Raw genomic sequence first — 24,727 nt, forward strand, 5'->3', positions numbered from 1 at the left:
CAATGGGGCCGGAGCCCATCTCCATCCGGCCCGGCCCGGCCCCGCCGCTCTCAGAGGCCCCGGCGGCGCCGCAGCAGGGAGGCAGCGGCCGGCAGCCCCCGCATGGAGCCCTAGGGCAGCGGGCGGCGGGCAGCATGTTCAGCCCGGACGGGGGGCTGCCGGCCGCCCCCTTCGGCCTCCTAACCGACGCCGGACCTCCCTTCCCCCGCGGCAGCTTCGACGGGGCGCCCGCCCAGCCGCTCTTCTTCCCCTTCGCCGCCACCCCCGAGCCTGAGCCCGCCCGCGACCCGCCGCCGGCCCGCGCCTGGCTGCCCCCGCCCGGTCCCGCGCCGCCCGCCAAGGCGGAGGCGCGCCCGGGCCGGCCCTGCAGCCAGCCCGAGACCGAGCCCCGCACCGCCGCTTGCTGCGGCCCGGCCTGGCCGCCCCCGCCCTGGGCCGGCCCTCCGGCCCCCGGCCCAGCCGCCCTGCCCGGGCCACCGTTCCCTGGCCCGGCCGCCCCTGCCTTCCCTGGCCCCCAGCTCTGCCCCGCCGCGCTGCAGCCGGGCTCCGGCGGCCCCTCGGGGCTGGGCAGCAGCGGCAGCTCCAGCGGCGCTGCCAGCGAGGGCGGACACTCCAGCGACAGCGGTGAGGAGGTGAGACCCGACGGGACGGGGATGGGGCGGGCTGTCCTGCCCCGCTCCCGCCGTCCGCACACGGTATGTCCCTGGGGCTTTCCTCCCCGTCCGGAGCCCCGGTTCGCCGCCCCGTCGGCAGGAGCTGCCCGGCTGCTCTCGCGGATCGCCGAGACCCCGCCGGTGCCACCTGTCCGGCCCCGCCGTCAGGTGCCCCCGGCAGAAGCCCTGACCCGGCGCTGGGGCTCGTCCCCCATGTGTCAGAGTCTCCGCAGGGTGGAGAGCCTTGGGGAGACTGCTTTGGGGTAAGAAAGGGGGTTTTGGGAACTCGGGAGAGCAGCTTCCCGTACGTGATGCGGCGGGACAGTCCCGGGTAGCGATGCCGAAGGCCGGCTCCGGCTGGGTACTCGGGGCAACGCAGTGCCGTCACCGAGGGGTCCTGGCCAGCCCCCTCAGTCCCCTTCGGTCGGCTGCGTCCCCGGCCGCCCCTCCCGGAGGTCCACGGGCACTGAAGTTTGCTGGGGCAGAGACAGCCCGCAGATGAGGGCGGGAGGAAGACGGGGGCAGCAGTGCTGGTCCCCGGCACGACTGGATTTGTGGTTTGCGTTAGTTTTTAATATTTTTTAATATTGACATAACACGAGTCCGCCCCGGGGACACCAGCGGCTGCCGATGCTGGTCCTTGAAGGGGTTGGGAGGATTTGCGCTGCCGCCGCCGGGTCGGAGCTGCGGGAGGTCCCACACCACGATGGGTGCGTGTGTGTCCTCGGGCCTCAACCGGCCGCGCTGGGGGGGGAGCGGTCACGAATGGCGTTTCCCAGCTGCGGGAAGGTGATGCAGGACGGCGATGTGAGACGACATCCCACCCCCGTGGGAGGGATGCTCCCAGTTTATCGGTGCCGATTTACGCCAGGAATTAAAAGCCGTGGCTCGGTGACAGGAAGAACGCCTGGAAAACCCGAAACTCCGCTGAAAACGTGGAAATTGGGTAAAAGGCTTCAAAATACCCCCGCAGAGGCTGAAGGGTGCACGGCAGGAAGGTGGGAAGTGCCTGGGTAGTCGCTTGCCAGAAGGGAAGAGCTTGCTGGTGGCAATGAGGTGCTTAAATCCCACGCGGCTCACGGGCACTTTTGTCCCTCTCTTTACCGGAGCCTTTTCCCTGCTCTGGACGCAGGCGGGAGAGGTGGTGAGGGGCTGCCTCAGCCCGAGAGCCAGGGGAAGCGGCCCACGCCGCAGGAGAACTGAACCGTCCCCGTGCGGACATGTCGTGGGATGAGTGAGAATGGGGCGAATCTGGGGTTCAGCCAATGACCTCATCGCTGGTCCCTCTGGCCAGGCCAGGAGGGTGCGAGCCAGAGGACAAAGGGAACATTTCCAGGGCGTGTTGAGGCAGAGCGGGAGCTCTTGGTGCCCTTGTGCTGCCCTTGGACGCTGCCGCGCCGGACTGGGTTGAGCTGAGCAGTGTGCGTGGTCGCGGGGGTGCTGCGTGGGCCTGGTCGGTGTCAGTGCTGCCGAGGGCTCAGCCGAGCCCTCTTCTGCCGCTGTCTTTCGGGGACCCCGATCGACCCTGGACCTTGGGCGCGAGTTGTCCCCTCTCAGTGTCTTTCTGCCCCTGCCAGGATGCGCCAACCTCGGGAGAGCTGGAGCAGTTCGCCAAGGACCTCAAGCACAAGCGCATCATGCTGGGCTTCACCCAGGCTGACGTGGGGCTGGCGCTGGGCACGCTCTACGGTGAGGGGTCGGGGGAGGGCCCTTGCGTTACCCCACAGCTGGTGGGAAGGGAGAGGCCCGGGAGGGATTTGGAATCACCTGGGCTAACGATTTCTGCTCCTTAACGATCCGCAAAGGAGCCATCAAGCACCAGCCCCGGGGCTCCCGGAGGGGCACTCGAAGGTTCGAGCTCACGGGGAGCTGGTTTAAAAAAGCTACAGTTGCTTATTGAGACGCGTTTCAGGGCTTTAAATCCCTACTGAAGGAGTGGGGAGAATCCCTTTCCTGGTCTCCCAGGAACAGGGAAAGCTTGGGGCCGGCCGATCCTGGGGAGCTGCTGGCAAGGGAAGCTGCGCAGTGTGTAATGAATGCCCTGCCCGCCTTGCCCGCGCAGGGAAGATGTTCAGCCAGACGACCATCTGCCGCTTCGAAGCGCTCCAGCTCAGCTTCAAGAACATGTGCAAGCTCAAACCGCTGCTGCAGCGCTGGCTCAACGAGGCGGAGAACACGGACAACATGCAAGAGGTGCAAGGCTGAGGGGGGCTGGGAGCTGGGGTACCTGCAAGCCCTCAAGCCACAGATTCTCCTCCCTTTCCCACGTGTTTTCGGGGAGAGAAGAGGGGAACAGAAGGCATCTTGTGCCACAGCAGCATCTCGCTGCATGGCTTGAGTCTGGCTTGAGGGCGAACCACTGGGTATCACCTTCTGCCAGGCTGGGGGAGGGAGTCCAATCCCCCTGCAGACACCTTGTCATTGTGGCAGTTCCTGTTTAGGAGCAGCCGGGTCCTGCTGGAATCTCATAGACTGAATGTGCAACTTGCTGCTCCCTGGGGAATCGGGGGGGGGGGGGGGGGGGGGAGGGGAGGGGAGGCGAGGGGACGCAGAAATATATGTCCAGCCTCACTGCTGGTAGTGCTGGGGCACTGGGAATGACCCCAGTCACAGTGGAGTGATGCTCAGTGGAGAGTCACAGGGACACAGTCTGTCCTCTGAGCTCTGCAGCCAGCTACACGTGTGTCCCAAGCCTGGTGGAGACTCTTCCACCTGGTAACCCAACATATTCCCTCTCTCATTCCCAGATGTGCAATGCAGAGCAAGTACTGGCCCAAGCCCGGAAGAGAAAACGCAGGACCAGCATCGAGACCAACGTGAAAGGGACGCTGGAGAGCTTTTTCCGCAAGTGCGTGAAACCCAGTCCCCAGGAGATCTCCCAGATCGCCGAGGACCTCAACCTGGATAAAGATGTAGGTTGCAGGGGGGGAGGATGGGTGCCCAAATGGTACCAGCTCCTATGCCCCTGCCACTTTCATACTTTGGCTCAGAGCAAAAATGAAATACACATGGAAAGGTGTAAATAACTGCCCTTTAGATCTGCCAGACAGTTAGGATATATATGGCTCATCAATATGAAAAAGAAATACCCACCTGGTTCCAAAGAAGACTTTTGTTCACAGATTAAATATTTAAATTTAAGAGAGAAAAAAATAGTTCCCAGACCCAACAACAGGCATCTGTGTTTGTGTATATGCACATAAATATATAAAAGTAATCCTCTGATACTAATTCATCCCTGAGGAAACTGATTTTTGCCCCCAAGAACCCACATAGAAAAGTTACAATGTTTTTCTTCTGAAGTGGAAACGCACCAGAAGAGAGACAAAACACAACCTACTAACAATACACAAGTTTGTGTATTAGCTTCATCTGGCTATGGCACCAGCCTTTGGAGGGGAACCTTTCTTTTGATTTGTTATCTTCTTTCCTATTTAACATTTGCCATTTCTGTCATCTCTCAACTCTGGAAGCAGTGAGAAAGTGGTCATGGCTAAAGTTTGTTGGAGCCCAGCCTAGCAAGGAATTGTGGCAGGGAGGGGGCTGGACCAGCAGGTTGGGGTGCTGTGGAGATGCCACCAGCAGAAGGGTCTCTTTGTCACCCAAATGGTGTGCCTGGGTCATGCCCTCACCCTTCTCTGTCTCCCTTCCCACAGGTGGTCCGGGTCTGGTTCTGCAACCGGCGTCAGAAAGGCAAACGGCTGCTGCTGCCCTATGGCAATGAGGCAGAGGGGATGATGTATGACATGAACCAGCCCCTGGTGCCCTCCGCCTTGCCCATCCCAGTGACGTCCCAGGGCTACAGCCTGGCACCCTCCCCTCCTGTCTACATGCCGACCTTCCACAAAGCCGAGATGTTCCCACAAGCGCTGCAGCCTGGGCTCTCCATGAGTAACAGTGGCCACTGAACCAGGGGCTGTGGGATTACTGCAGGTGGGCTGGTGCTCTGGGGAAGCCCCCCTTGCCCTGGGCTGACACAGGCACAGCCCTGCTTCTGCTTGCTGGGCTGATGTGTGGGGCTTTTGGGGTGTGAGGGGCTGAGAGCCTGGCGCAGGGATGGTGCCTGCTCTCTGCAGATGCTCCCAGTCCTTCCCAGTCATGTGAGCTTACTGGTCCCAGCAGCGCTGGCCCCCCCCTCTGACCTCACCTGGGGGCAGCTCCTGCCCCACTGCACCCTCTGAATCCACATGTGCCCAGGGCTCTTGAGCCTGTGTCTGGCCCCAGCCCAGCCGCTCTCCTGCAAGACCCAGAAAAAAGTATTTTTTAGATTTTGGGAAGGGTGGGGGGAGGGGGTGGTTTTATTATTTCTTTTAAAGGTTTTTGGTTGTAGTTTTTAAAAAGCAAAAATTTTTGTAGTGATCTAGTTTCCCAGGTGTCTCCTTCCGCCCTGTCACGTAGAGCAGGGCTGGGGTGCCGTGCCCAGGGCCAATGGCCCTGGTGGCTCTGCCCACCCTCCTGGGCAGCCAGGGTGAGCAGAGGGCTGGGGCAGGGGAGAAGGTGAGCCCCCCACCACCCCTCACCCCGTGGCACAAGAGGTCTTCACCTGATGAGGCTTGTTTGGGTTGGGGGGTTCCTCCCCAGCGCTTTGTGCCCAGCATTACCCCCAGTCCCCCAGGCCCTCCCTGCTCTCCAGTCACTGTCCCCCTACCCCAGCCCGGCTGCCCAGAGACCTTTCCCTGGAGGGCCCAGCCCAGGGGGCCTACACCACCCTGTCCATGCTGCTAGCCCCCCATGCCTTCCAGCCTGCTGTAGTTAATGATGATTTTTTAATTTTTTGTTCTTAATCACGTTCCCTCTGGCAGTGAAATAAATCTCAGAGTTCTTAGAGGCAAGAATGAGTTAACCCTTTCCTTGCCTCCCTTTGCATCCCTGCTCCTGCATCCCAGCAGTTGAGGTTTGGCTGCATGCAGGGGCACAGCAGGGCTGGAACAAGGCACCCTAAGAAGGTGGACATGTCCCCATCATTCCAGCAATGCCCAGCTCTTGGCTGCCTGCAGCTTGGCCTCCCTCCACGACTGGTGGCATCTTGGCCCTGGAGTGGTACCAACTTGTCAGGGCTGTTGCCCCCCAAATCAGAGTGGGTCAAAAGTGAAGGGAGGGGGTCATCTTCCACCCAGTTTGAGCTGCTGGTTTGCTGTAGCTGCCTCTGGGAAGGTTGGAAGCAGTGTGAACTTACTCGTAGGTTGCTCCAGCAGCTGCCAGGCTCAGAGAAAAGGACTAAGGAGAGAATGTAGCAGGGTGGGCAGTGAAGAGGTCTGGAAAGCTGGGGCTGTCCTCATTGTAGTATGATGTCGATATGGGAGGGATGTATGTTCCCATATGTGTGGTCCAGATGACGCAGTCTCTGGTGGGGTGATAACAACCCAGTCATGCAGGTCCACTGGGCACTGAGAGCTGAGCTGGTGGGGTCAGGGGTGTCTAGGGGATGACCCTTCACTTTTCCCCACCACAGCCTCTCAGTTGGTTTGCCCCCAGTCCCATTCTCTCAAGGGCCCTTCCCCTGAGCAGAATGAAATCCCCAACCAAGCCTGTAAGGAAATTTCTGCAAAGCCCTGTTTTCAGCTTGATGGCTGGTAGCTGGGGCTTTGCTCTCTAGGGCTGCCTGGAATAGGGGCACTGCAGGCAGCTGCTCACAGGGCACCTTGGGACCCTGCAAAGGGCTGGGCTGGGCTAGATGCCAGCCCTGAGGGGCGGGGTCCCCTGGGTGGCATCCACCAAAAACTGCCCCCTGTTGCTGCTGCCCAGTGCTGCCTGGTGCTTTAGGGGTGCAGGAGGCTGGCAGGGTCAGGAGCAGAAATGTGGGACAGATGCCATCTCCTGAAGGTTTGCTTCTCCACATTTCCACTATCTGGTTTTCTGCTTGCAGCCATGCGAGAGCTGCAATCCACCATAGGACCCCCACATCCTGCTACCCTGGCATCCCCTGCCCATGAGTACCCAGCATCTGTCTGTGGGCACCCACAGCCCCTCCTGTTCCACTTCTGGTTGACCCAGAAAACAACAAAGCGGAAATCAGAAGCCACAGAAGTCAGAAGAGCACAGTGTGCCCGTCCAGCTGCCACCTCACCAGGGCTGGGCCAGGGGAGGGATGTCCCCTCTGCCAACTCTCAGTCCTGCTGGGCACCCGGCAGCTCACAGGGTGGCAAAAGTGGGGTTTGGTGACTTCAGGGAAGAAAACTGGAAAGGAAACCTGTGACAAAAAGAGTTGTTTATATCAAGGGAGTTGATGGCACTGACTAGAGGGGCAAAGAGCAAGGCACAGATGGAGCAGTCATGTCTGACTCCATGTCCTGTGACATGTCCTGTCACTCAACCCCTATATCACCACTGATTCCAGATGGGTGCTTCCTCTTGACATGCCTGTGGTGCAGGGTGTGCAATGTGCAGGGTGCCCATGGTGCAGGGTTTCCACAGTGTAATGTGTGCGTGTGCAAGTTGCCCACAGGACTGGCTTTGCTTCAGGCTTGTGCAAGCCTCCAGAGGCTGCCAGCTCACTAGCTTCCTGTCACATCAGGGAGGGAGTGACAAACCACAGTGTCCCTCTGCCTGCCTGGCGGCACTGAGATTGCTCTGAGAGCATCCGCTGTCCTGTGCCTCCTCACTGGCACGGTGACACCCACGGCTCGGGTGGGGGCAGGAAATGGGTGCTGTTGGGAAGGGGGGGAGCAGACGCTGTCCTTCCTCCCTGGCCACGGGGTAACGGACCCCTGCCCCAGGCTGACCATCGCTCCTCCAGCCCAGCCACAAATGTTACCAATGGTGGCAGGAGTTAGGCACTCAGCAGAAGGTGCTGGGGGGACATTGAGGATCACAGGGAAAGGCTGAGCCACCCACCACCCCCCTGCCCTGCCCATACCACATGCACAGTCTCAGCAGCACTGTGCTGCTTTTTTCCAAAGCACCCTCTGGTCCTGCCAGCACCCTGGCAAGGTGTTCAGTGTTGGGTCGGGGTGATAAGTCCTGTTTCACAAGAAAGGAAGTCATAGGGAGTTGCTTGAAGTCCCAGTGTGGCAACAGCGGGGTTGGGAGGAGAGTGGGGACTCCTGTCCTTGCTCCACGTCCTATGTGCAGGTGGGTGCTGTACACACCTCCCACCCCTGCCTGGATTCATCCCAAGGGTCCTGGCATGCACTAGGAGTTGAACCAGCTCTGCAGGTCGGGATAGAGGCGGCCACGGGGCAGGTGGGGGTAGGCCATGCAGATGGTGCAGATCCGCTCCCTCCACTCAGTGAAGAGCTTCACGCTGAACCTCCTCTGCCAGGCAAAGAACTGCTGGTAGCGGCTGGAGTTCATGGTCTTCAGGAAGGTGGCCAGCTCCTCCAGGGAGCCAAAGTCATTGACATGGATGAAGGAGTCTGCAGGAACAAATTGCTCATAGTTGGCCCTGGGTGGCCCCAGCACCACAGGCACGGTGCCAGCCAGCAGTGAGTTCCTCCAGAGTTTCTCTGTGATGTAGTCCCGGTGGATGGAGTTCTCGAAGGCCAGGTAGAACCTGGACTTGGATATTGTTGGCAAGAGGCAGTCCTTGCAGAGGGGCTTGTTGTTTGCTTTGCCATATATATTCACATGGAGGTACTTGGAGAGGTTTCTGTAGACCTCAGCTCTTTTCTGAGTCCTGTGGTAGTTGCTGATAACCCAGGACACCAAGTTGGTCTTTGCGGGGATGTTCACGGTGGCTGACCGGTTGGGCACAAGCTTGCCATAGGGGATGAAGATGTCTGAATCCTGTCTGTAGGTCATCACCCAGTTGAAGGTCTGGTTCCATTCTGCTAGAGCTCTAGTGTGGGAGGGGGACTCCAGGGAGACCCACACCCAGTTCTGCCCCGGCAGCCTCTCCTTGGGCAGTCTGTCCCGGCCAGGCTGGAGCCTGGAGTGGAAGAACACCACCACATCGGCCTGGTGCAGGAGCTGCCGCTCTGTGGTGAGCTGGCAGCCTGTGATGCCATACAGCTCACGGCACACGTCCCTGCTGACATTGGGGACCTGCTTTGAGGGCCATTCCCACACCAGGATCACCAGTGGCTCCCCGTGTTTAGAGTCTTCTCCAGACCCCTTGGAGGGGTTGAGGAAGAGCCGCAGGTTCCAGAGGGTGGTTACAAACAGTCCGGCAGTGACCAAAGCCTTCACACCAGGCCGGCCCCATGGAGACCATCGCAGCAGCAATGCCCAGGTCACCATGGTGGTGGGTTGGCTGTCACCTCATGGGGTGACAGAGCTGACACCTGTGAGAGAGGAGAGGCCACCGAGGGCCATCAGTTCAGCTTGCCAGGGGTGACGGGAGATGGGGAGGCACTGGTGCCAGAGGGGCCAGAGAAAGGGCTTCTCCATGCTGGGCCTCAGCATCACCCCAGGACCCTCTGCTTCCCTGTGTCACAGAATTCCCCATGCATCTGGTGTCACCCCAGGGTGGCCTTTGTTCATGCTCCTGCAGTCCCTGGTGACCTTAGGGGGAGCAGAGATGCTGCTGGGAGGTGCAGAGCTGATGGCAAGTATTCCCTGTGCCCTTCTGCCCCACCTGGCTGGCCCTACTACAGGCAGTCTTTTCTTGCTCTGTGCCTCAGTTTCCCCACCTGACAAGCAGCCACAGTCTCAGTCTTCACTTCTTGCTTTGCCCAGAATAGGTCAAATCTAATATGCAGCCAGCCTTGCCACTGCTGTGCACCAAAGGACAAGAGGGAACATCCCAGTCCCACCTGAATAGCCCCATGGTGAGGCCTTAGCTGCAAAATGGGGGGACTCTGAAGTCCAAAACTCTGACGAGGGCTGGGTTTGGGAGTGTCCTGCCCAAGAAGTGCTCCCTCACCCCAGTATTCTCCTGTGACAATGGCAACGCAATTCCCAGGCTCGAGGTGCCCTCCCCAGGTCAGGGTGCTCTCCCCAGCCCCTAAGGGCATCAGGAGCCCCAGCAGGCTGGGAGCTCATAGCCTCAGTGCCCCAAACACTCACGTTTTATATTCAGGATGTCAGAGATGGCCAGTGCTGTCAGAGCTGTTTAACCAGCAGCACTGCTGGGAGCAGAGCAGTGGCGGAGGTGGTGAGGGGGATGGTTGGCTGCACTGAGGACCAGCCGCCAGCTTAAGCCCTCTCTGGAGCGCTGGTCCCACTGCAGGGCTCAGAGCGTTCAGCAGCAAAGGTGGTTTCCCCTTTTCTGGAAACCTCTGGAAATGCGGGCTGCCTGAGCCCCGCTGCCAGCTGGGGCTGAGTCCCTGCTTCCAGGATGGAAACCTCCTGGAAAGCAGTGCCCTACTTTCCCACCCACCCCAGCACTGCCACTTGGCTGCAAAAAATCCCTTCCCCACCTTGGCCCACTCCGTCTGTCCTGCTAAAATATATGAGCTAAGTTTAGGCTCCAGACAAATCTGGCATGGGAAGCAGAAAGGGCTGGGAAAGCTTTGCTGGTTCCTTGAACTGCACATCAGTGCTGCAGGTCCCTGTCTCCAGCAGCGGGAATATTGCTCCTGTTTTGGGGATGTTGCCCCCGTTTTGGGGATGCTGCCCCTCTTTTGGGGATGCTCTGAAAGGGAAACCCCTGCTCTATCAGTGGTAGGGGCCACCCCATTTCTCAGCCCCTCTCCCCTCAGCGGTCAGTAATGTTGAACTCAGACTTACTGTGGTGGAGGTGTGCAAGGTGCGAGGTGCGTCTGCCCGGGCGCTGCCGTGCTGGGCTGGGGCACTCGAGGGCTTCCTCTTTCTTGCCTTGTCCCAGCCCCACGGGCAGATCCTTCCTGCCCCACGTGGCAGCTGGCACACCCCACTCCCAGCACTTCCCCTGCAGTGCACTGGGGGGTGGGTACCCTGTGACTGGGTGGGTGCCCCACAGTTGGGTGGATACCCTCTGGCCGAATGGGCCCCATGGCCCCATGGCCCAAAACAAGGTGGGTGCCCCGTGGCTGAGAAGGTGCCCTCAGCCTTGACTAGGTGCCACCCATCTGCCACCCACAGCTTGGTTGCAAACAGGATACCAACTCCCACTGACTCATCCTGAAACCATCAACTAACAGCTCTGAAGTGCCACAGAGCCCCGGGCACTGTCCTGTCCAGGATGCTTCCTGCCAAAAGGGGAAGCGGGCACGTGTGAGCCTCAGCAGTGTGTGCACAGAGAGCTGCCTCCTCTGCCCCTGCCCCACTTCTGCCCTGCTCCCAGTCCGGCTCAGTTGTGTCCTTTGCTGGCACTGCTGTTCAGGACCTAAGTCTCCATGAAAGCCAAAATGAGATGGGTAAACCGAGGCGGAGGTAAGGAGGGGAGCATCGAGGTATGCAGCACTGCCCCAGAAGCTGGCAAGGGTATGTCCTATGCCTTGGCACACACAGAGCAGGGAACAGGGCTTCAGACTGCTCCCTGGGGGTTCTCAGGCTGCTCCAGTGCCCCTGGGATCTGCACCCTCATTCCTGCTGGCTGCCAGCCTCTTGGGATCCCTGTTGGGCACAATGCCATGCCACCGTGCCAGGGTGTAGCAGGGCTCTGCGGTTTCAGTGACACCCCAGGACGTTTCCTGCCGTCTTTTCTCACTCCTTTTCTGCATTTCTTCCCCTGCATAACTGAGAGCCCATATATCATAGTCCATGGGCACCATTCCCAGCCTTGCCTGCCCTAGCCCTGCTGGTTGTGGGCAGTAGTCCCTGCCTGGCTGGAGCATTCAGCATCATCCTGCTGCTGTCCCATAGCTTGAGGGCCCAGGGCCACAAGGGCTGGGGCCACTCCCGCCCATGGAGGACAGCACTGGGGACAGCATTTCCATAGGGCATTCATGATGGCTGGTAGAGCAGCCGGGAGCTTTTCCCTGGCACTTAATAGCTGTCATGTGCAGGTGCTACCCCAGGACACCCTGGGTGCAGGGACAATGCCCTGGGAGGACTTGCAGCCAGTAGATCCAAGCACCCTGACCCTGTGGCCCAAGGGACATGGCTCTGAGCCAGGCAGGGAGCCAGGGCCAATGCTGCCTGTGTGGGCTGGGCAGAGATCAAGGCCAGGGGTCAGGCCATGGTACCATCAGGACAGCACCAGCACAGAGCAGGGAGATGCATGTGTGTGGGTACTGCCATCTGTAGATGACTTCACACAGAGAGAAGAGCTTGGCCACCCCACAAAGAAGTCCCCTGAGAGGTGCTCAGGGCTCCATGTCCCCACATCTTCAGGACCCCTGGTCCATGAAGGAGATGGGCCACAGGGTCTTTGGAGCTTCTAGCCCGTGGAGGGGATGAGCCCTGGGTCCTTGGAGGAGATGTGCCACCATGTCCCCGGGACTGTGCTGCCCTGTGGTACACTGCTAGGTCTGTCTCTTGCTGGCTTTTTGGGGATTCTATGGCCATGCCAAACAGAAGAGCAGCTGTGAAGCTCTCCAGGACCCACCCACGGGCAGGAGGAGGGGAGGAGCAGGAGATCCAGGTCAGGGCTTTGACCCACCCACAGGTCCCCCCACTGTGCCCCTCCAAGCTGGAGACCCACTGTGCTGCAGGACAGGGGTTTTGAGGTGCTCCTTGTGTGGGCTGGGGGCAAACCATGCACAGTTCTTTGCTGGGAGCCAAGGATGACTGCATCCCTCATTCCCCAGGGACCTAGTAAAAGCCCAGCTCCGCCCAATTCTGAGCAGCTCTGCTGCCTGTAGCCCTGCTCACGCACCCGGCAAACCTCCCAAACCAGTCACCCTCCCCAGAGCATGGAGCTGGGCACACAGTGCCTCTCCACCACCACATCACCAGGCATCCTTTGTCCTCCTGGACCTCAGCACAGTGTTTTGCCCAGAAGTTTGGGGAATAATGCTGCTTTGTGTTGGACAAAGGGAGCTTTTGTCAGCCCCGGGCAGCTGCCAAAGGGCCTGCCCTGAGCACAGGCACCTTGGCAGCACCACTGGGGCTGGGGCAGCCAGAGAGGGATTCACTGCTCCTGGCTACACTTGGCCCAGGAAGCAGCATGGAGAATGAGATGGTTACAGAGAGTTGGAGGAAAGGAGAGGGAAGGGGCAAAGGAGGAAGAGAGAGGGACAAGTGAGAAATGGAGAGAAGCAGAAGGACAGGAAAGGGGAGGGAAAGAAGGATGGGGGAATGCATGGAAGCGAGGACAGATGGAAGGAAGAAAAGACAGCAGGAAGGAGGAAAAGAAGGAAGACAGGATGGAAGGAAAGATAGATGGATGGATGGATGGATGGATGGATGGATGGATGGATGGATGGAAGGAAAAAATGATGGATGGAAGGATAGAAAAATGATGGATGGAAGGATAGAAAAATGATGGATAGAAGGATAGAAAAATGATGGATAGAAGGAAGGGTGGATGGGATGAAGGAGGAGAGCTGGGAGCTGGCCTGGTTCAGTCCCTACTGCTGCTGAGGGCATCCTTCCCAGCCCTGGGTTCTGAGCTGACAGGGAACAGATGTGGCAGCAGGTTGGTCCCTCCAAAAACACCCGTGGTCGCCCCAGCACATGCCCGTGGGAAAGGTCAGGCCGGAGCAGGGTGGGCAGCATCCAAGAGCAGGGACAGCCGTGGCGCCCTGGCACACAGACCCCGCAGCCACGGGCTAGTCCGTCCTATCCTGCGGGGGTACGAGGGGCAGAGGTGCGGAGGTGACCGTGTACGGCTGGGGGCGGGAGGGCGGCTAGGGAGGCAGCTCGAGGGGAGCGAGGGTTCCGCAGTCCCTGGGGCAGCACGCCCGCTCCGGACAGGCCGCGCCGGGGCCTCTGCTGCCGGGATGAGCCGGGCGCGGGCCGCGCTGCGCCGGGGCCGCCGTGCGGGCGGAGCGGGCGGGCCCGCCGGTGCCTTTAAGGGGCGGCCGCCGCGGGCCGGGGGCGGTGCTGGTGCTGCGCAGGGTCGGGGCGGGTGCGGCGGAGCCAGGCCCGGGCCGAGGCCGCTCCGCTTCCTCGCAGCCCACGGCAAGCAGCAGTCGGCGGTGGGGAGGGGATGGCGGTGGGCGGCGGGTGACCGCGGAGCTGAGCGCGGCGCGGCCCTTCGGCGGGGCCGGCCCGGCCCGACCCGACCATGGGGTTCCTGCATCAGCTCCATCTTCTGCTCTGGAAGAACGTGACACTGAAGCGGCGCAGTCCGGTGAGCGGGGGCGGAGGGGCCCTGCAGCCCCAAGGGGCGAGGCCGAGCCTCGCGTGGAAGTGGTACCGGGGGGTCCCCCCGGTCCCTTGGCCCGGCGGTCCGCCCGCCTCGAGCCGCCCGTGCACGAATGCTCCGGCCCGGCGCACCCGCCGTGCGGCAGCAACAGCTGGGGCTCTCCCGCTCCGCTCTCGTGTCCGTGGGGGTCGACCGGGCCCGGGGGCCGCAGGAGGAGCCCGGCACCGGGGCTGGATGTCGCCCCCACCGGGTGGGATCGTTCCCGAGCCTCGGTACCCGCCAGGTATAAATAGGTTTTCAGCCCATATGTGGGTCGGAGCCGCCTGTCTTCCGTGGGCTGGAGAAGAGCTGCGCTTCGTGGGGTTGGGGGCCAGAGAGCTGGTGTGTGTCCCTCCCGGGTTGGCAGAAGGGGCAAGATGGCATCGACCGTGCTGTGACCTCGGGGCCGCTGTCACCTTGTCGAGGCTCCCTGTGTGGGGTCGCCTGTCAGTTCTGCGAGGGAGCCGCGGACCGAGGGACCCCGCGGCCGTGGGCAGGGGGTGGGTGAGCGGCCCGAGGGAGCCGGTTATTTTTAGCGGGTGGGGGAGGGGAGCGAGCTGCTGCTCGCAAGCTGGCATCGCTTTTCTCTTCCCCTCCCAAATATCCTGCAGGCCCGATCCTGCTGTTCCTCGCCGGCAGCCGCCAGCACCACACCCCGTGGCCCGCTGGCCGGAGCAGCAGAGGCCCCTGTGACAGGAGCAGGGCCGAGCCTGGCGCTGCAGGCAGGTTTCCCTGCACGGGCAGCCCCGGTGCCCCCAAAATGGATGAGGGGGATGATGCTCTTTGGCTGAGTCATCTCCGCTCTTTACCCTGAGCAGAGCTGCTTGGCACGACAGGGGCTGCCCCGGACCCCTGCCCACAAGAATGAGCAGCCTGGCACAGCTGGGCCCTGACGCACGCCCACTGACCCAGCCCTGGCTGCCGTGGCCATTGGGTTACAGAGTGGGGGTGCACACAGCTTTTGGGGACTCATTTCTGGGCAGTGTGGGGGTGCAACGCAGGAAGCTGTGGCTGGAGGAGGAGGATGAGGATGGCCCAGGCCCCATCACCTCCATGTGTATGGACTGTTGCTGGAGTGCCACTGCTGCAGTCAGGGTGGCAGGCTATGGAGCAGCCCCTCCTTGCCCACCCAGCGATGCAGTGTGTGCATGGGGTGTGCAGGGGACCAGCCGTGTGCCAGGACGAGAGCTGGTCCCAGTGCCGCTGCTCATGGACGGATTTGGTGCAGTCCCTGGGACAGCTGTGCCCTGAGGATGTGCATGCCCAGTGTGTGTCACCTCCTTCCTTGTGCTGCTGCTGTGTGTGAATTCCAGAGTCACTTGGTGTCCCTGGTCTGCGCAGGGGCCATCATCCTGCCCACTCCTGGGGGAGCTCTGCCCTCTCTTAGCAGTGCTGGGCTGAGCTGCCAGTGCTGGCTGGCCAGGGCATAGCCAGGCCCTGTGTGGTGGCTGTGCCTGGCATCCAGCAGTGGTTTCCCCAGTGCAGGTCTGCCCTGGCAGTGGCCACAGATGGATGTTTCACTGAGAGAAGCCAGCTCCCTCTGGGGTGATCTTACTGCAGCATCCAGAGGCTGGGGGATTGGAGCAGGGAAGGGGGGATGCACTAGCCCATTCTCCTGCTAGGTGTTCACCCAGGGGCAGGCAGAGTTGGGGGTTTCTGGGCTTCTCCCAGCCTCAGAGTGTGGGCACCAGCAGCTGCCTTTTAGCACAGCCTGGTGCTGCAGGTGCTCCCCTGGGGTCAGTCCTTGCCACCATGTGCTCCCCTCCTGGCAATAGGTGGAGCAGCAAACCCAATGCTGCAAGATGGGGTGGGAAGCAGAGACCCCAGGTTTGACTGAGGGCTCTGGGCTGGGACTTGAGAGCTGGAGCAGTTCTGTGTTCTGCCCGTGAATGCTGATGGCCTGGGGGTGCCCATGGCAGCCTTGAGGATTGCTGGTTGTGCCTTGAATCTGCTGGGACAAGAACTGTTAAAGGATGGGCTCTCCCATGACTTTGGTATCTGGTTTAAACCCATGTTGGATGTAAACCTAGCAGGTACTCTCTCAAAAATCACCACAGGCACAGTTCAGGGTGTTCACCCACCTGCCCTGGGGCTCTTTGTGCCCGTTGCTTTGGGATGGGCAGGCAGCCACAGCTGGAGCTCCCCATGATAGTAGTGTGCTGCCAGTTTTCTTGGTCATGGGGAAGGGTTGGTGGGCAGGTCAAGGCTCTTTTGGGGGAATGGTGTGAGCAGTTCTGTGCTGTTTTGGTGCTGCAGCACATTGGTGGGGCTCCCTGTACATGGGCCCTGGGATGAGGGAAGGGGTACAGGGAGAGCTGACAGCAGCATAGCTATTCTGCCCTGTGCAGGATCTGTGCCTTCTGCTCTTTGTCCTGAAGACAGAAAACTCTCTCCAGACAGGAGCTGGCAGATCTGTCCCTTCCCCCTGGCTGGTGGCAACAGAGCTGGAGGGAAACTGATGCTGCCAGAAGAAGGAAGGCTGATGTTTGGGGTGCCGGGGGCCTGTAACAGTGCCTCTGCTGGGGTGCAGTGCCCCTAGAACCCTGTGCCTGTGGCGCTGGGAGGATGCTGGTACCGGATCCTGCAGCAGGAATCGGTTGGGTGCTGCCCTGGCTCTGAGTGCTCTTTGCCCCCTTGTTGTTTGCAGCAGGTGTGGGGAGGAGAAGCACGGGTGTCAGGGGTGTGCTGGCCCAGCAGTGTCCCTGTGAGTCCCTGTTGGCAGGGCAGCCGGGGGCACCTGTTGCAGAGCACCTTCCTCCTCTGGCTGCTGGCATGACCCTGTGCTCGGGTCAGGCATCTGGTGCCAGTGGAAGGGTGGCCGTGTCCCAGTGCTGTGTGGCTCTGGGACAGGGCACTGGTGATGACATGCCCCCTCAGCCCACATGGGTGCCTGGCTGACACCGCAGGGATAGGGAGAACCGTGGTGGATGTTCCTGGGTCCTCAGCTCAGGAGCTGTTGACAAACCCCAGAAGGGATTTCTTCCTCCTCCAGCCTCCCCACGGCAGGACCACAGGCTGCTTAGCCAGGGCTGTCAGGGGTGGGGATGTGCCCATGCTGGAGACAGGGGGTAGTGGGACAGGAGGTGATGGACATAACTGGCAGTGACCAGAGGCAGAGGTGAGGGCAGCCAGGCCTTGGCAGGATGGGAGTTGGCAGCCCCTGGACCTGGGCTTGTCCATCCCCATGGGGCAGGTGGCCTTGAGGAAGCCTCTCAGGCTCACACCTGGGTGGTGGCCATCAGTGAGTGTCCATGGTCAGGTCCCCATCGGAGCTGGGGGGCTTGGCACAGCCTAATGCATTTTGGGGCCTATCTTGCCCCAGAGCTCTCATGCTCATCTTTGCCAGTGACCATGGCTTTACCTGCCTGTGCTTTCTGGCTGTGGGCAAAAGTGGGCGTTTAATGGTGATTAAAGTCTGGAGCCATGAAAATTTAAAGGTATTTCTGCAGCCTTAAAATGTTATTGGAAAAGTTGGATCCCGCAAGAGCTGAGAGCCCCATCCCTCAGGGATGCTGCAGGCCAGCATCTGTTGCCGGTTCCTGCTGGCACTGTGGGCAGCACTGCGATGGGAAGAGAGGCTGGCAGGGAGTAGGCAGCAGCTCCATCCTCCCATGAGGAGCACAGGCAGACCCTGCCCTGTTCTCTGGGGGGTATGTGTGGGGATTTTGGATGCTGTGTGTGATGCTGCTTCACCTGTGTCGGAGCCTTGCAAGTGCCAGGCTATGGGAGAGGGGGCATGACGTGGCAGGTTTGGGGTGCAGGGGTGTCACTGGAGTTGCCAGCTTGAGAGTCTTAGGATGGGGGTGCCCAGCCCCTGGCTGCCCCTCTCCCATGCCATGCTGGCTGGAGGATGTGGCTGTGGGCATCAGGCATTGCTTGGGGACAGGCAGGAGGGAACCAAGCAGACTTTTGGGTGGCAGCGATGGACAGGAAGAGCTGCCTCTGCCTGGCCTGGCTGTCCCCATGACTACTGGGACATGAGTGCTGCCACATCCTGGGGACACCAGTGGAGTTGTGCATTTGTCCATGACCTGATGCCCATGTCCATGCTGACCCTGGCTCCAGCACATCTCCCAGCTGTCCCAGTGCTGGCTGGAGGTGGGCATGGTGGCACCGTTGTGCTGGGCTGCGCTGTTTGCTCTGCTCTGTTTGCACTACTGTCCTGTGGTGCTTGTCTGGCCTTTTGACCTGGCTGTGTGGGAGCTGTGTATTGCAGCAGGCACTGCTGCCTCCTGCTTGGCCTCTCGCTCCCATCTGATGGTGTGGCAGAGGATGGGCACAGGCATTGAATCACTGTCCCAATGCTCCAGGAGAGACATGTCCCCCTGCCAGGGGCCAGCACCCTGCTGTGGCATCCATCCCAGCTCTGCCTCCCTGCCAGGGGAGCTGGGCAGGACCCTGCCTCCCCTGCCTCCAGCCAAGGGCAGGGCCAAATGTGGGACAAGTTACCCCACTGTCTGTAGGGTGGCAGGTGGACACCCAGCACTTGTGCAAACCTGGACAACACCTATGACCTCATCACGACCTCATCCAACCAGGCTGAAATGAACATGTGGCAGGGGGTGTAGAAGGAGTGAATGCCACCATCCAGGAGCTGTCCCTGGCCCCACAGCCACTGTCACCTGGTGCAAGGGCTCCTGGGACCAGTGTCCCACCCTTGGTCCTGCACCTGTGCCCTCGTCAGGAGAGGAGGGAGGCAGGGGATGGGTGGGAGGGCAGGGCAGACTAGTTGGTGCAATCATGGCCAGCTGCTGGCAGGGATGGGCCCCTCTCTTCTCCTCTCCTACCTTCTGAGGAGCATTTCCTTCTCAGCTGCTTGCATCCTGGCCATTCCTCCTTGCTTCCTCACACAATCCCAAAATATTCCCCAGTGTCTTGCACCTGTGGGCAGGGACCCCACCATCCCCAGGCTGTGCTGGTGTCCCTGCCAGGTGCCTGTCTGGAAGGCTGAGGCTCCCTTGGGCCCCACTGCGTGCCAGTGTCCCACTGTGGGTGTAGAGCAGCCCTGGCTTCCCCATCTCTGCAAAGTTCCCATGGGGGCAGCTCTGGGGACCAGGGGGCCAGGATCAGTCCCAGAGGTGCAGACTGGTAAACAGCCATCTGCTACTATGTCTGCCCATCACCATATCCCTCTGGGTGCCAATAGGTGTGGATCAGCCTGCTGTGACACTGGGGTATGTGGCAGTGCAAAGGGGCTGGGGACAAGGGACATCTCTGGGAATGGAGGTGAACGAAAGTCAATGACCCCTGTCAAAAAAATAAATAACAACAAGCAGGTTCCTTGCCACCAAGGACCGTCCCCACATGAGCCTGGTACAGCCCAGCGTGGGGGTGTGGGGATGGTCCCCCCAGTGCCCGGGCACAGAGGCCCCGTTGTGTGCCTGGTAAACAGGCAGGGGGCGGGGCGGGGGCCCGGCACAGCAGTGTGTGTCAGGGTGTCCCCTGCTATCGTGCCTTGTGCAGGAACAGTGACACCAGGGACTCTCCCTGGGACTGGTTATCAGAAAGATGAGGAGTCTCTGGTACTGCTCCTGGGGCATTTTCCATCCCCTCCAGCCCTTCTTCCTCTGGTCTCTGCCTCTTCCAAAACCAGGAACTCTGATGTGGCGAGGGCAGCATGGGCAGCAATCATGGGTGCAGTCGTGCTCATCCCACAGCAGTAGCACTGTGGCCATTTGCTGGCAGGGACCCACGTGCAGGGGTCCCACTGCTCACTGCCATTTGGGGCTGCTCTGACTTTCTTGACCGAGCGCTGGCAGCCCCTGAGTGAGGCAGCATGGAGGTGATGTTGGAGACAGGAGGGCTTGACCCTGTCACCTGTTGGCAGCTTCATCCTTCCAGGCAGGTCTTGCCATGTTAAAGTCCATTCTTCCCACCCCATGGGCTTGCCCATTGGCGCTGGTCGCTGGTGGGAGGCCGGTGTGGGTGGTGTAGCAAGCACCTTCCCAGCAGTGGAGCTGGGCCCTGCCCTGCCCATGGTGGCAGCAGGTTTTGGGGTCTCAACAGCTGCCTTGGGTCTCATCTGGCCCTGGAGTGAGCCAAAGTTGGCTCACCTCACCCTGTGCTTCAGTTTCTGAACCTGCAGTTGTTCTCTGCTGCTGGGCAGTGGGGCCGTGATGTGTCCGGGCACTCCGGTGCAAAGTGGCAGCAGCTGTGCTGGCAGTGTGCCTGGTGCTTGCTCCTGCCCATGGCTGGAGATGCTGATGCCTATCCCCAGGGCCTCTGGGCATGGAGCCTAGCTTGGAATTCTGAGCCACTGTGGCCAGGAATTCCTGGGGATTTGCTGTTATCTACCACATGCTGCCAGTGGAAATTCTTTGCAGCCAGAGCCTTTTGGGAGGGCATGGAAGGGATGCCAGGATGGCACAGTTGCACCTGGAGCTAGTGCCAGGGGCTGGCTGAACTGAAGGTCTACCCTCTGCTATTAGACTCAGCTGTTGGACCTGGTGACATCCAACAGTGGCACAAGTGACAAGGGAGCATCATGCCGCTCCAGGCTGTGAGGGCACTAGCCTTCAGGACTTGAGGTGGTCTCCCTGGGCAAGCCCAGCTGTAGTGGACCACCACGGCTGGGCTCAATCCCCAGCACCCTGTTGGCACTGCTGGAGGAGGGATCCATCCCTTCTGTGTACCCTGCCCTGTCCTGCAGTGCTCTGGACAGGGTGGAGCAGGCAGGAGGTTGTGGGATGCCCAGGAAGCCGTTTGCCGCTGGCTGAGCTGTGACAGAGCCACCAGCCATCTGCAGAGTGTGGACACAGTGCTGCACTGCACCAGTGCCTGGGGACCCCTGTACTGCCCATGCTTCTCCCTGGTGGCTGGGTTCTGTCCCTAAGCATTGTGTTCCCTCTGCTCTGTGTCATCCCCAGTGGGTGCTGGCCTTTGAGATTTTCATCCCCCTGGTGCTCTTCTTCATCCTCCTGGGGCTGCGGCAGAAGAAGCCAACCATCCCTGTGAAGGAAGGTGAGTCCCGCCAGGGCGGTGCTTGGGGCGCTCCCACACTTGGGGGCACCCTGAGGCTCTGGGGAGATGCTCCAGCCTGGGGACAGGGGGGACCTCGAGAGGCCTTTTGGGAGACATTGCACTGGGCAGGGGCTACAGCCAAGGACTGGTGGGGCAGACATGGTGGGTGGAAGTAGCAGTCTGTCCCAGTCTGGGGAGGCTCCCCTGGGGATGGCAGCACTAACCAGCCTGTGACTGTCATCAGCACGGACATTTTGCACGGGGAAGGGTGAGCCGGATGGTGCTGGAACAGTCACAGTCCCCTCGAGTTCTCGAGGGTCAGTTGGAGTGGCTCTGGGAAGGGCTCCCCAGTGAGGGGGAAAGTGACTTACAGGAAGCCCTGTGCCTGGCCCTGGAGGGGGCCAGAGGCCTGGCAGGATGATAAATTGATGGGACCAGAGCTGAGGACTCTGGGAGAATTCCAGCTGGAACTTTGGCCTGGGCTCTGGTGCCTGCAGGCTGTGCTGCTGGGAGGAGGCAGTGGAGTGGAGCTGCCAGCTTGCAAGGGCCTGTGGATGCCCACCTTGATGGGTGCCCTGGCACAGGTGGCACAGCAGAGCCAGGGGAGATGCTGGGCACTGGTGGTGACCCCAGGTAACGATGGTTTGAGCCTGTGTTTCAGTGTGTGCCGGCGAGGGAGAGCTCAGCTGCCAGCACGGTCCGGCTGCGGCAGGCACTGCCCGGGTTCCTGCCCCGGCGCTGACGTGCGCTCCGTGTTGTGTGGTTTTTGGTTTGGTTTTTGTTCTTTTTTGCTCATGTTTTCTTTTTCTCTCCCACCATCTCCCCTGCCCTCCTGCCCTTCATGCCTCAACTGCATGCGCCAGTCTGTAAGTTGGTGGGACGGGTGGGCGCCTCCCCCCATTCCCTTGCCAGTGCAGGCCTCGTAGTCTGGGGAGGAAGAGCCTGGTTTAGATCAACTCACTCTGGCCTAATCCATGCCTCTGTAACCCTCTTGCCTTCCTCCACAGCTGGTGAAGATGAGCTTGGGCAGCACAGTATGGCCCCTGCCTGCTCCTCCCTGGGGACTGACCAGCCATGGTGGTGTACCCCCTTGGCTGATGGTGCTGGGTTCCCCAAGTGCTGGGGCCACTGGTGGCCATGTCCCCGGCCTCCTGGGCTTCACAGGGCTCTCCAGGCCAGGTGGAGGCTTGTCTTACCCCTTCTTCTTGCCTCCCTCCTAGGGCAAGGTCTGCTGGGTCCTGTCACCCATGTGGTGGCCTGTGGTCACCCAGTCTTGGCCAATCACCAAGGGCTTGGGGCTGGCTCCCACCCTGGCACCACCACCAGGTCCCTGTCTTGGCCCCTCATGGCTGGGACAAGCTGGGATGTGGCACTAGAGGAGCCTCAAGGCCAGGAGGATGCCGTGCATTGACTTTGTCACCAAACTGTGGCATGGCCACCAGTGTGGGGTCCCACCACCCCAGCAGGCTGCTGGCCCATCCCATGCTGCACCTGTCTCTTGTTCCTGCCAGAAGCCCATCTTCACCAGTCCCCGCCGACTGTGGCCATGCTAACAGCACTGACCTATCTCTAACCACAGGGTCATCGGATGGGTGGTGAGAGCAGGGTCCCTGCCTGGCACTGCCCGGTGACAACCTGTGCTCTCCATCAGGCAGGGGCATTCTGGGCTTGCCCTGCCCTGGGGAGGGACATGGGAGGGTCCCAGCAGGGATGATGGTTCAGTGTCAGTGGAGGGGGGAAGGTTTGCCAGCCCTTTGCTGCTTCTTGTTTCTTCCATGTTCTCCTTCCATGTCTCCATTTCCACCCACCTCCAGCCGCCGCACGTCGGGGCAGCCGGGTTGGGGGGAGGCTGGGGGCTCTGGGAGCTGCAGGTGACGACTGTTTTCCCTGTCGTATTCTTCCTCCTTTTCCTCTGGAGATCCACAGCTGCCTCTGAGGCTACTAACAGGAGAGGCTGGGAGCCTGGAGGAGGTTGGTGGCCACCTTGGGGGCAAGCAGCAGAAACTGACATCATCATGGGACTCAAGGGACCCATCACCCAGGGCAGAGTGGGTGGGGGCAAGAGGGCTGGAGCCAGGGGTGCTGGAGCTGCCTGCAGCTCCACGGAGTCACCAGCCAGGACTGCCCTGATGGGAAAACTGCTGACTTCTGACCATGGCCACCAGCCTCCCATGGGCTCACAGACCCCAGAGTGTGCTTTTCTGAACTGAGTGTCTGTTTCTCTGGTGGCCCCCTTCCCCTCCCTGCCTCTTTGCCTCTCCTCCCCGCTGCCTGCACTTTCCTTGGCCTCTTCTGCACTCTTACTGGCTCCAGCTTTCTACACGGCGGCCCCGCTCACGTCAGCCGGGATCCTGCCGGTCATGCAGTCCCTGTGCCCCGATGGCCAGCGTGACGAGTTTGGCTTCCTGCAGTACTCCAACTCCACGTGAGTCCTGCCCTCACCATGCACTTCCACTCCCACCCCTCATGCTCCCGCACAGAGCCTGCCCCTTTCCATGCTGGTGCTGCCACCCTGGGGCTGAGGCAGAAGCACTTTTGGCATCCCCCAAAGTGCAGATCACCGTGTCCTCAGGGTGCAGGGGACACCTTGGTCTATTCTGCTGTGGGCTCCCAGGTGTTCGGTGCTGGGAGAAGGATGGAGGTGGCCCCTGGAGACACCTTGAGGTGCTGGGGCTCTCCTCTGAACCCTGGCACACTGGATTCAGTGTGCAGGCAAGGGCAGTGGTGCCCCGTTTCAGACAGGACTGCTGTCCCCTGCACCTGAAGGGCTGTTTCCCCCAGAGCTCTGGGGAAGGTGTCCCCATCCCTCTGTCTCTGAAGCCAGGGTGGTGCTGGACTCTCGCAGGGTGACACAGATTCTGGAACACCTCAGCGAGGCAGTAGAGCAAAGCAGCCTCTTCGACCCACAGCACCCAGGACTGGAGGAGGAGCTAGAGTCGCTGCGCCGGCACCTGGAGGCCCTCAGCAGCCCTGAGCCCAGCTCCATGGAGACCCACTTCAGCAGCCGAGCAGGTGGGTTGTGCTCTGCCTGCCCCACCTGCCTGTGTGGGCAGGGACAGAGTGCCAACTTGCCTGGCACCCAGCAAAGTGGTGGTGTGTGGGGCAGTGCCCTGCCACTGTCCTGCATCACTGCATCAGGCCAGCTCTGGGGCCATGCCGTGTCCCTGATGCTGGTGGGCTGCTCTGACACCCCACCTTGCTCCTTGGCAGGGTCCGGCTTCACGCTGGCATGGGCAGCCAAAGACCAGGGCGAGCTGCGGCGCTTCCTGATGCAGAACTTGTCCCTCCCCAACAGCACAGCTGAGCTGCTCCTGGGCTCCAGCATTGACTTGCGGGAGGTGGGTGACCTCTGGGCTTTGCAGGGGTCTGTGCTGCCCCATGAATGGCAACCAGCTGGGATTTATCCTACCCTGCTCCACTTGGCACACCTGGCAGTCCTGCTCTCATCTCGATGCAGGTGTACCGCCAGTTTTTTGATTCCTTTCCTTTGGTACCTGATGAGACCCATGAGCGAGACCTGTGGGATGGGTTTGGCCCCAGCAAGAAGATGACACAGCTGGAGGTGAGGAGCGGTGCTGCATGCAGGGGACATGGTGGGGTAGAGCCTGTCCTCTTGTCCCCTCGATATCCCATCCCAGGTGATCTGGGGCAGTAGAGGGCTGTAGAGGGGCTGTGGCAGAACATTGTCAGGGGGCAGAGCAGCAGCAGGGATGGCTGGTGTCCATCCTGGAGCTGCGACCAGTTCCCCTAGAGTTATGAGACACACCAGTGCCTATGCCTGGGTTTGCCATTGCAGTGGGGGTTGGCACTGCCTGGTTGGTGGCTGTAGAGGGAGCAGGGGAAATTGTTCCCCCCTTGTGTCTGGCATGTGGGAGACCCTGCCTCTGCACATCCCTTTTCTTCCCCCCCCGCCCCGTGGAGACCATGGGTGCTGTGGGGCTGTTCATGTATGCTTGGGGACACACAAGGATGGGGGTCTGGGGGGAGGCCCTATGCCACCAACCATCCCCATTCTTCGTCT

The 24,727-nt window shown here is 60.8% G+C and overlaps 3 protein-coding genes across 8 annotated transcripts in view; 2 read left to right on the forward strand and 1 right to left on the reverse strand.

Moving 5' to 3' along the window:
* The first annotated feature begins 134 nt into the window (after positions 1-134).
* On the forward strand, positions 135-5,485 carry LOC125336860 (POU domain, class 5, transcription factor 3-like). Its single transcript, XM_048325968.1, has 5 exons — positions 135-632; positions 2,231-2,342; positions 2,716-2,846; positions 3,401-3,565; positions 4,310-5,485. The coding sequence occupies exons 1-5, from the start codon at positions 135-137 to the stop codon at positions 4,559-4,561; spliced, it is 1,158 nt and encodes a 385-aa protein (XP_048181925.1). The 3' UTR covers positions 4,562-5,485.
* A 1,359-nt stretch (positions 5,486-6,844) lies between these two features.
* FUT7 (fucosyltransferase 7) lies at positions 6,845-10,696 on the reverse strand. Its single transcript, XM_048325969.1, has 2 exons — positions 10,263-10,696; positions 6,845-8,875 (listed from the first exon to the last, which is right to left on the reverse strand). The coding sequence occupies exon 2, from the start codon at positions 8,829-8,831 to the stop codon at positions 7,785-7,787; it is 1,047 nt and encodes a 348-aa protein (XP_048181926.1). The 5' UTR covers positions 8,832-8,875; positions 10,263-10,696; the 3' UTR covers positions 6,845-7,784.
* A 2,786-nt stretch (positions 10,697-13,482) lies between these two features.
* ABCA2 (ATP binding cassette subfamily A member 2) overlaps positions 13,483-24,727 on the forward strand; it is a 34,068-nt gene continuing 22,823 nt past the window's right edge. For 2 of the 6 annotated variants that reach the window (XM_048325545.1, XM_048325543.1), the window contains exons 1-7: positions 13,484-13,692; positions 20,613-20,706; positions 20,886-20,888; positions 23,020-23,131; positions 23,552-23,718; positions 23,917-24,044; positions 24,164-24,268. In XM_048325545.1, the coding sequence (XP_048181502.1) occupies positions 13,627-13,692; positions 20,613-20,706; positions 20,886-20,888; positions 23,020-23,131; positions 23,552-23,718; positions 23,917-24,044; positions 24,164-24,268 (675 nt within the window). In that variant the 5' untranslated portion in view covers positions 13,484-13,626. Of the gene's footprint in view, positions 13,693-20,612; positions 20,707-20,885; positions 20,889-21,584; positions 23,132-23,551; positions 23,719-23,916; positions 24,045-24,163; positions 24,269-24,727 lie in introns of those variants that run through there. The other 4 variants (XM_048325542.1, XM_048325544.1, XM_048325547.1 and 1 more) reach the window with 4 other exon arrangements.

This window comes from Corvus hawaiiensis, chromosome 21 (genome assembly GCF_020740725.1).
Source record: "Corvus hawaiiensis isolate bCorHaw1 chromosome 21, bCorHaw1.pri.cur, whole genome shotgun sequence".
Lineage (NCBI taxonomy): Eukaryota > Metazoa > Chordata > Aves > Passeriformes > Corvidae > Corvus > Corvus hawaiiensis.

Excerpts from the sequence above, each read along its gene's own strand:
- LOC125336860 (XM_048325968.1), top strand. The coding sequence starts at position 135 with ATGTTCAGCCCGGACGGGGGGCTGCCGGCCGCCCCCTTCGGCCTCCTA. Across the intron at positions 633-2,230 it reads CCAGCGACAGCGGTGAGGAG|GATGCGCCAACCTCGGGAGA; the intron begins GTGAGACCCGAC and ends TGCCCCTGCCAG. Across the intron at positions 2,847-3,400 it reads ACACGGACAACATGCAAGAG|ATGTGCAATGCAGAGCAAGT; the intron begins GTGCAAGGCTGA and ends TCTCATTCCCAG.
- FUT7 (XM_048325969.1), bottom strand. The coding sequence starts at position 8,831 with ATGGTGACCTGGGCATTGCTGCTGCGATGGTCTCCATGGGGCCGGCCT.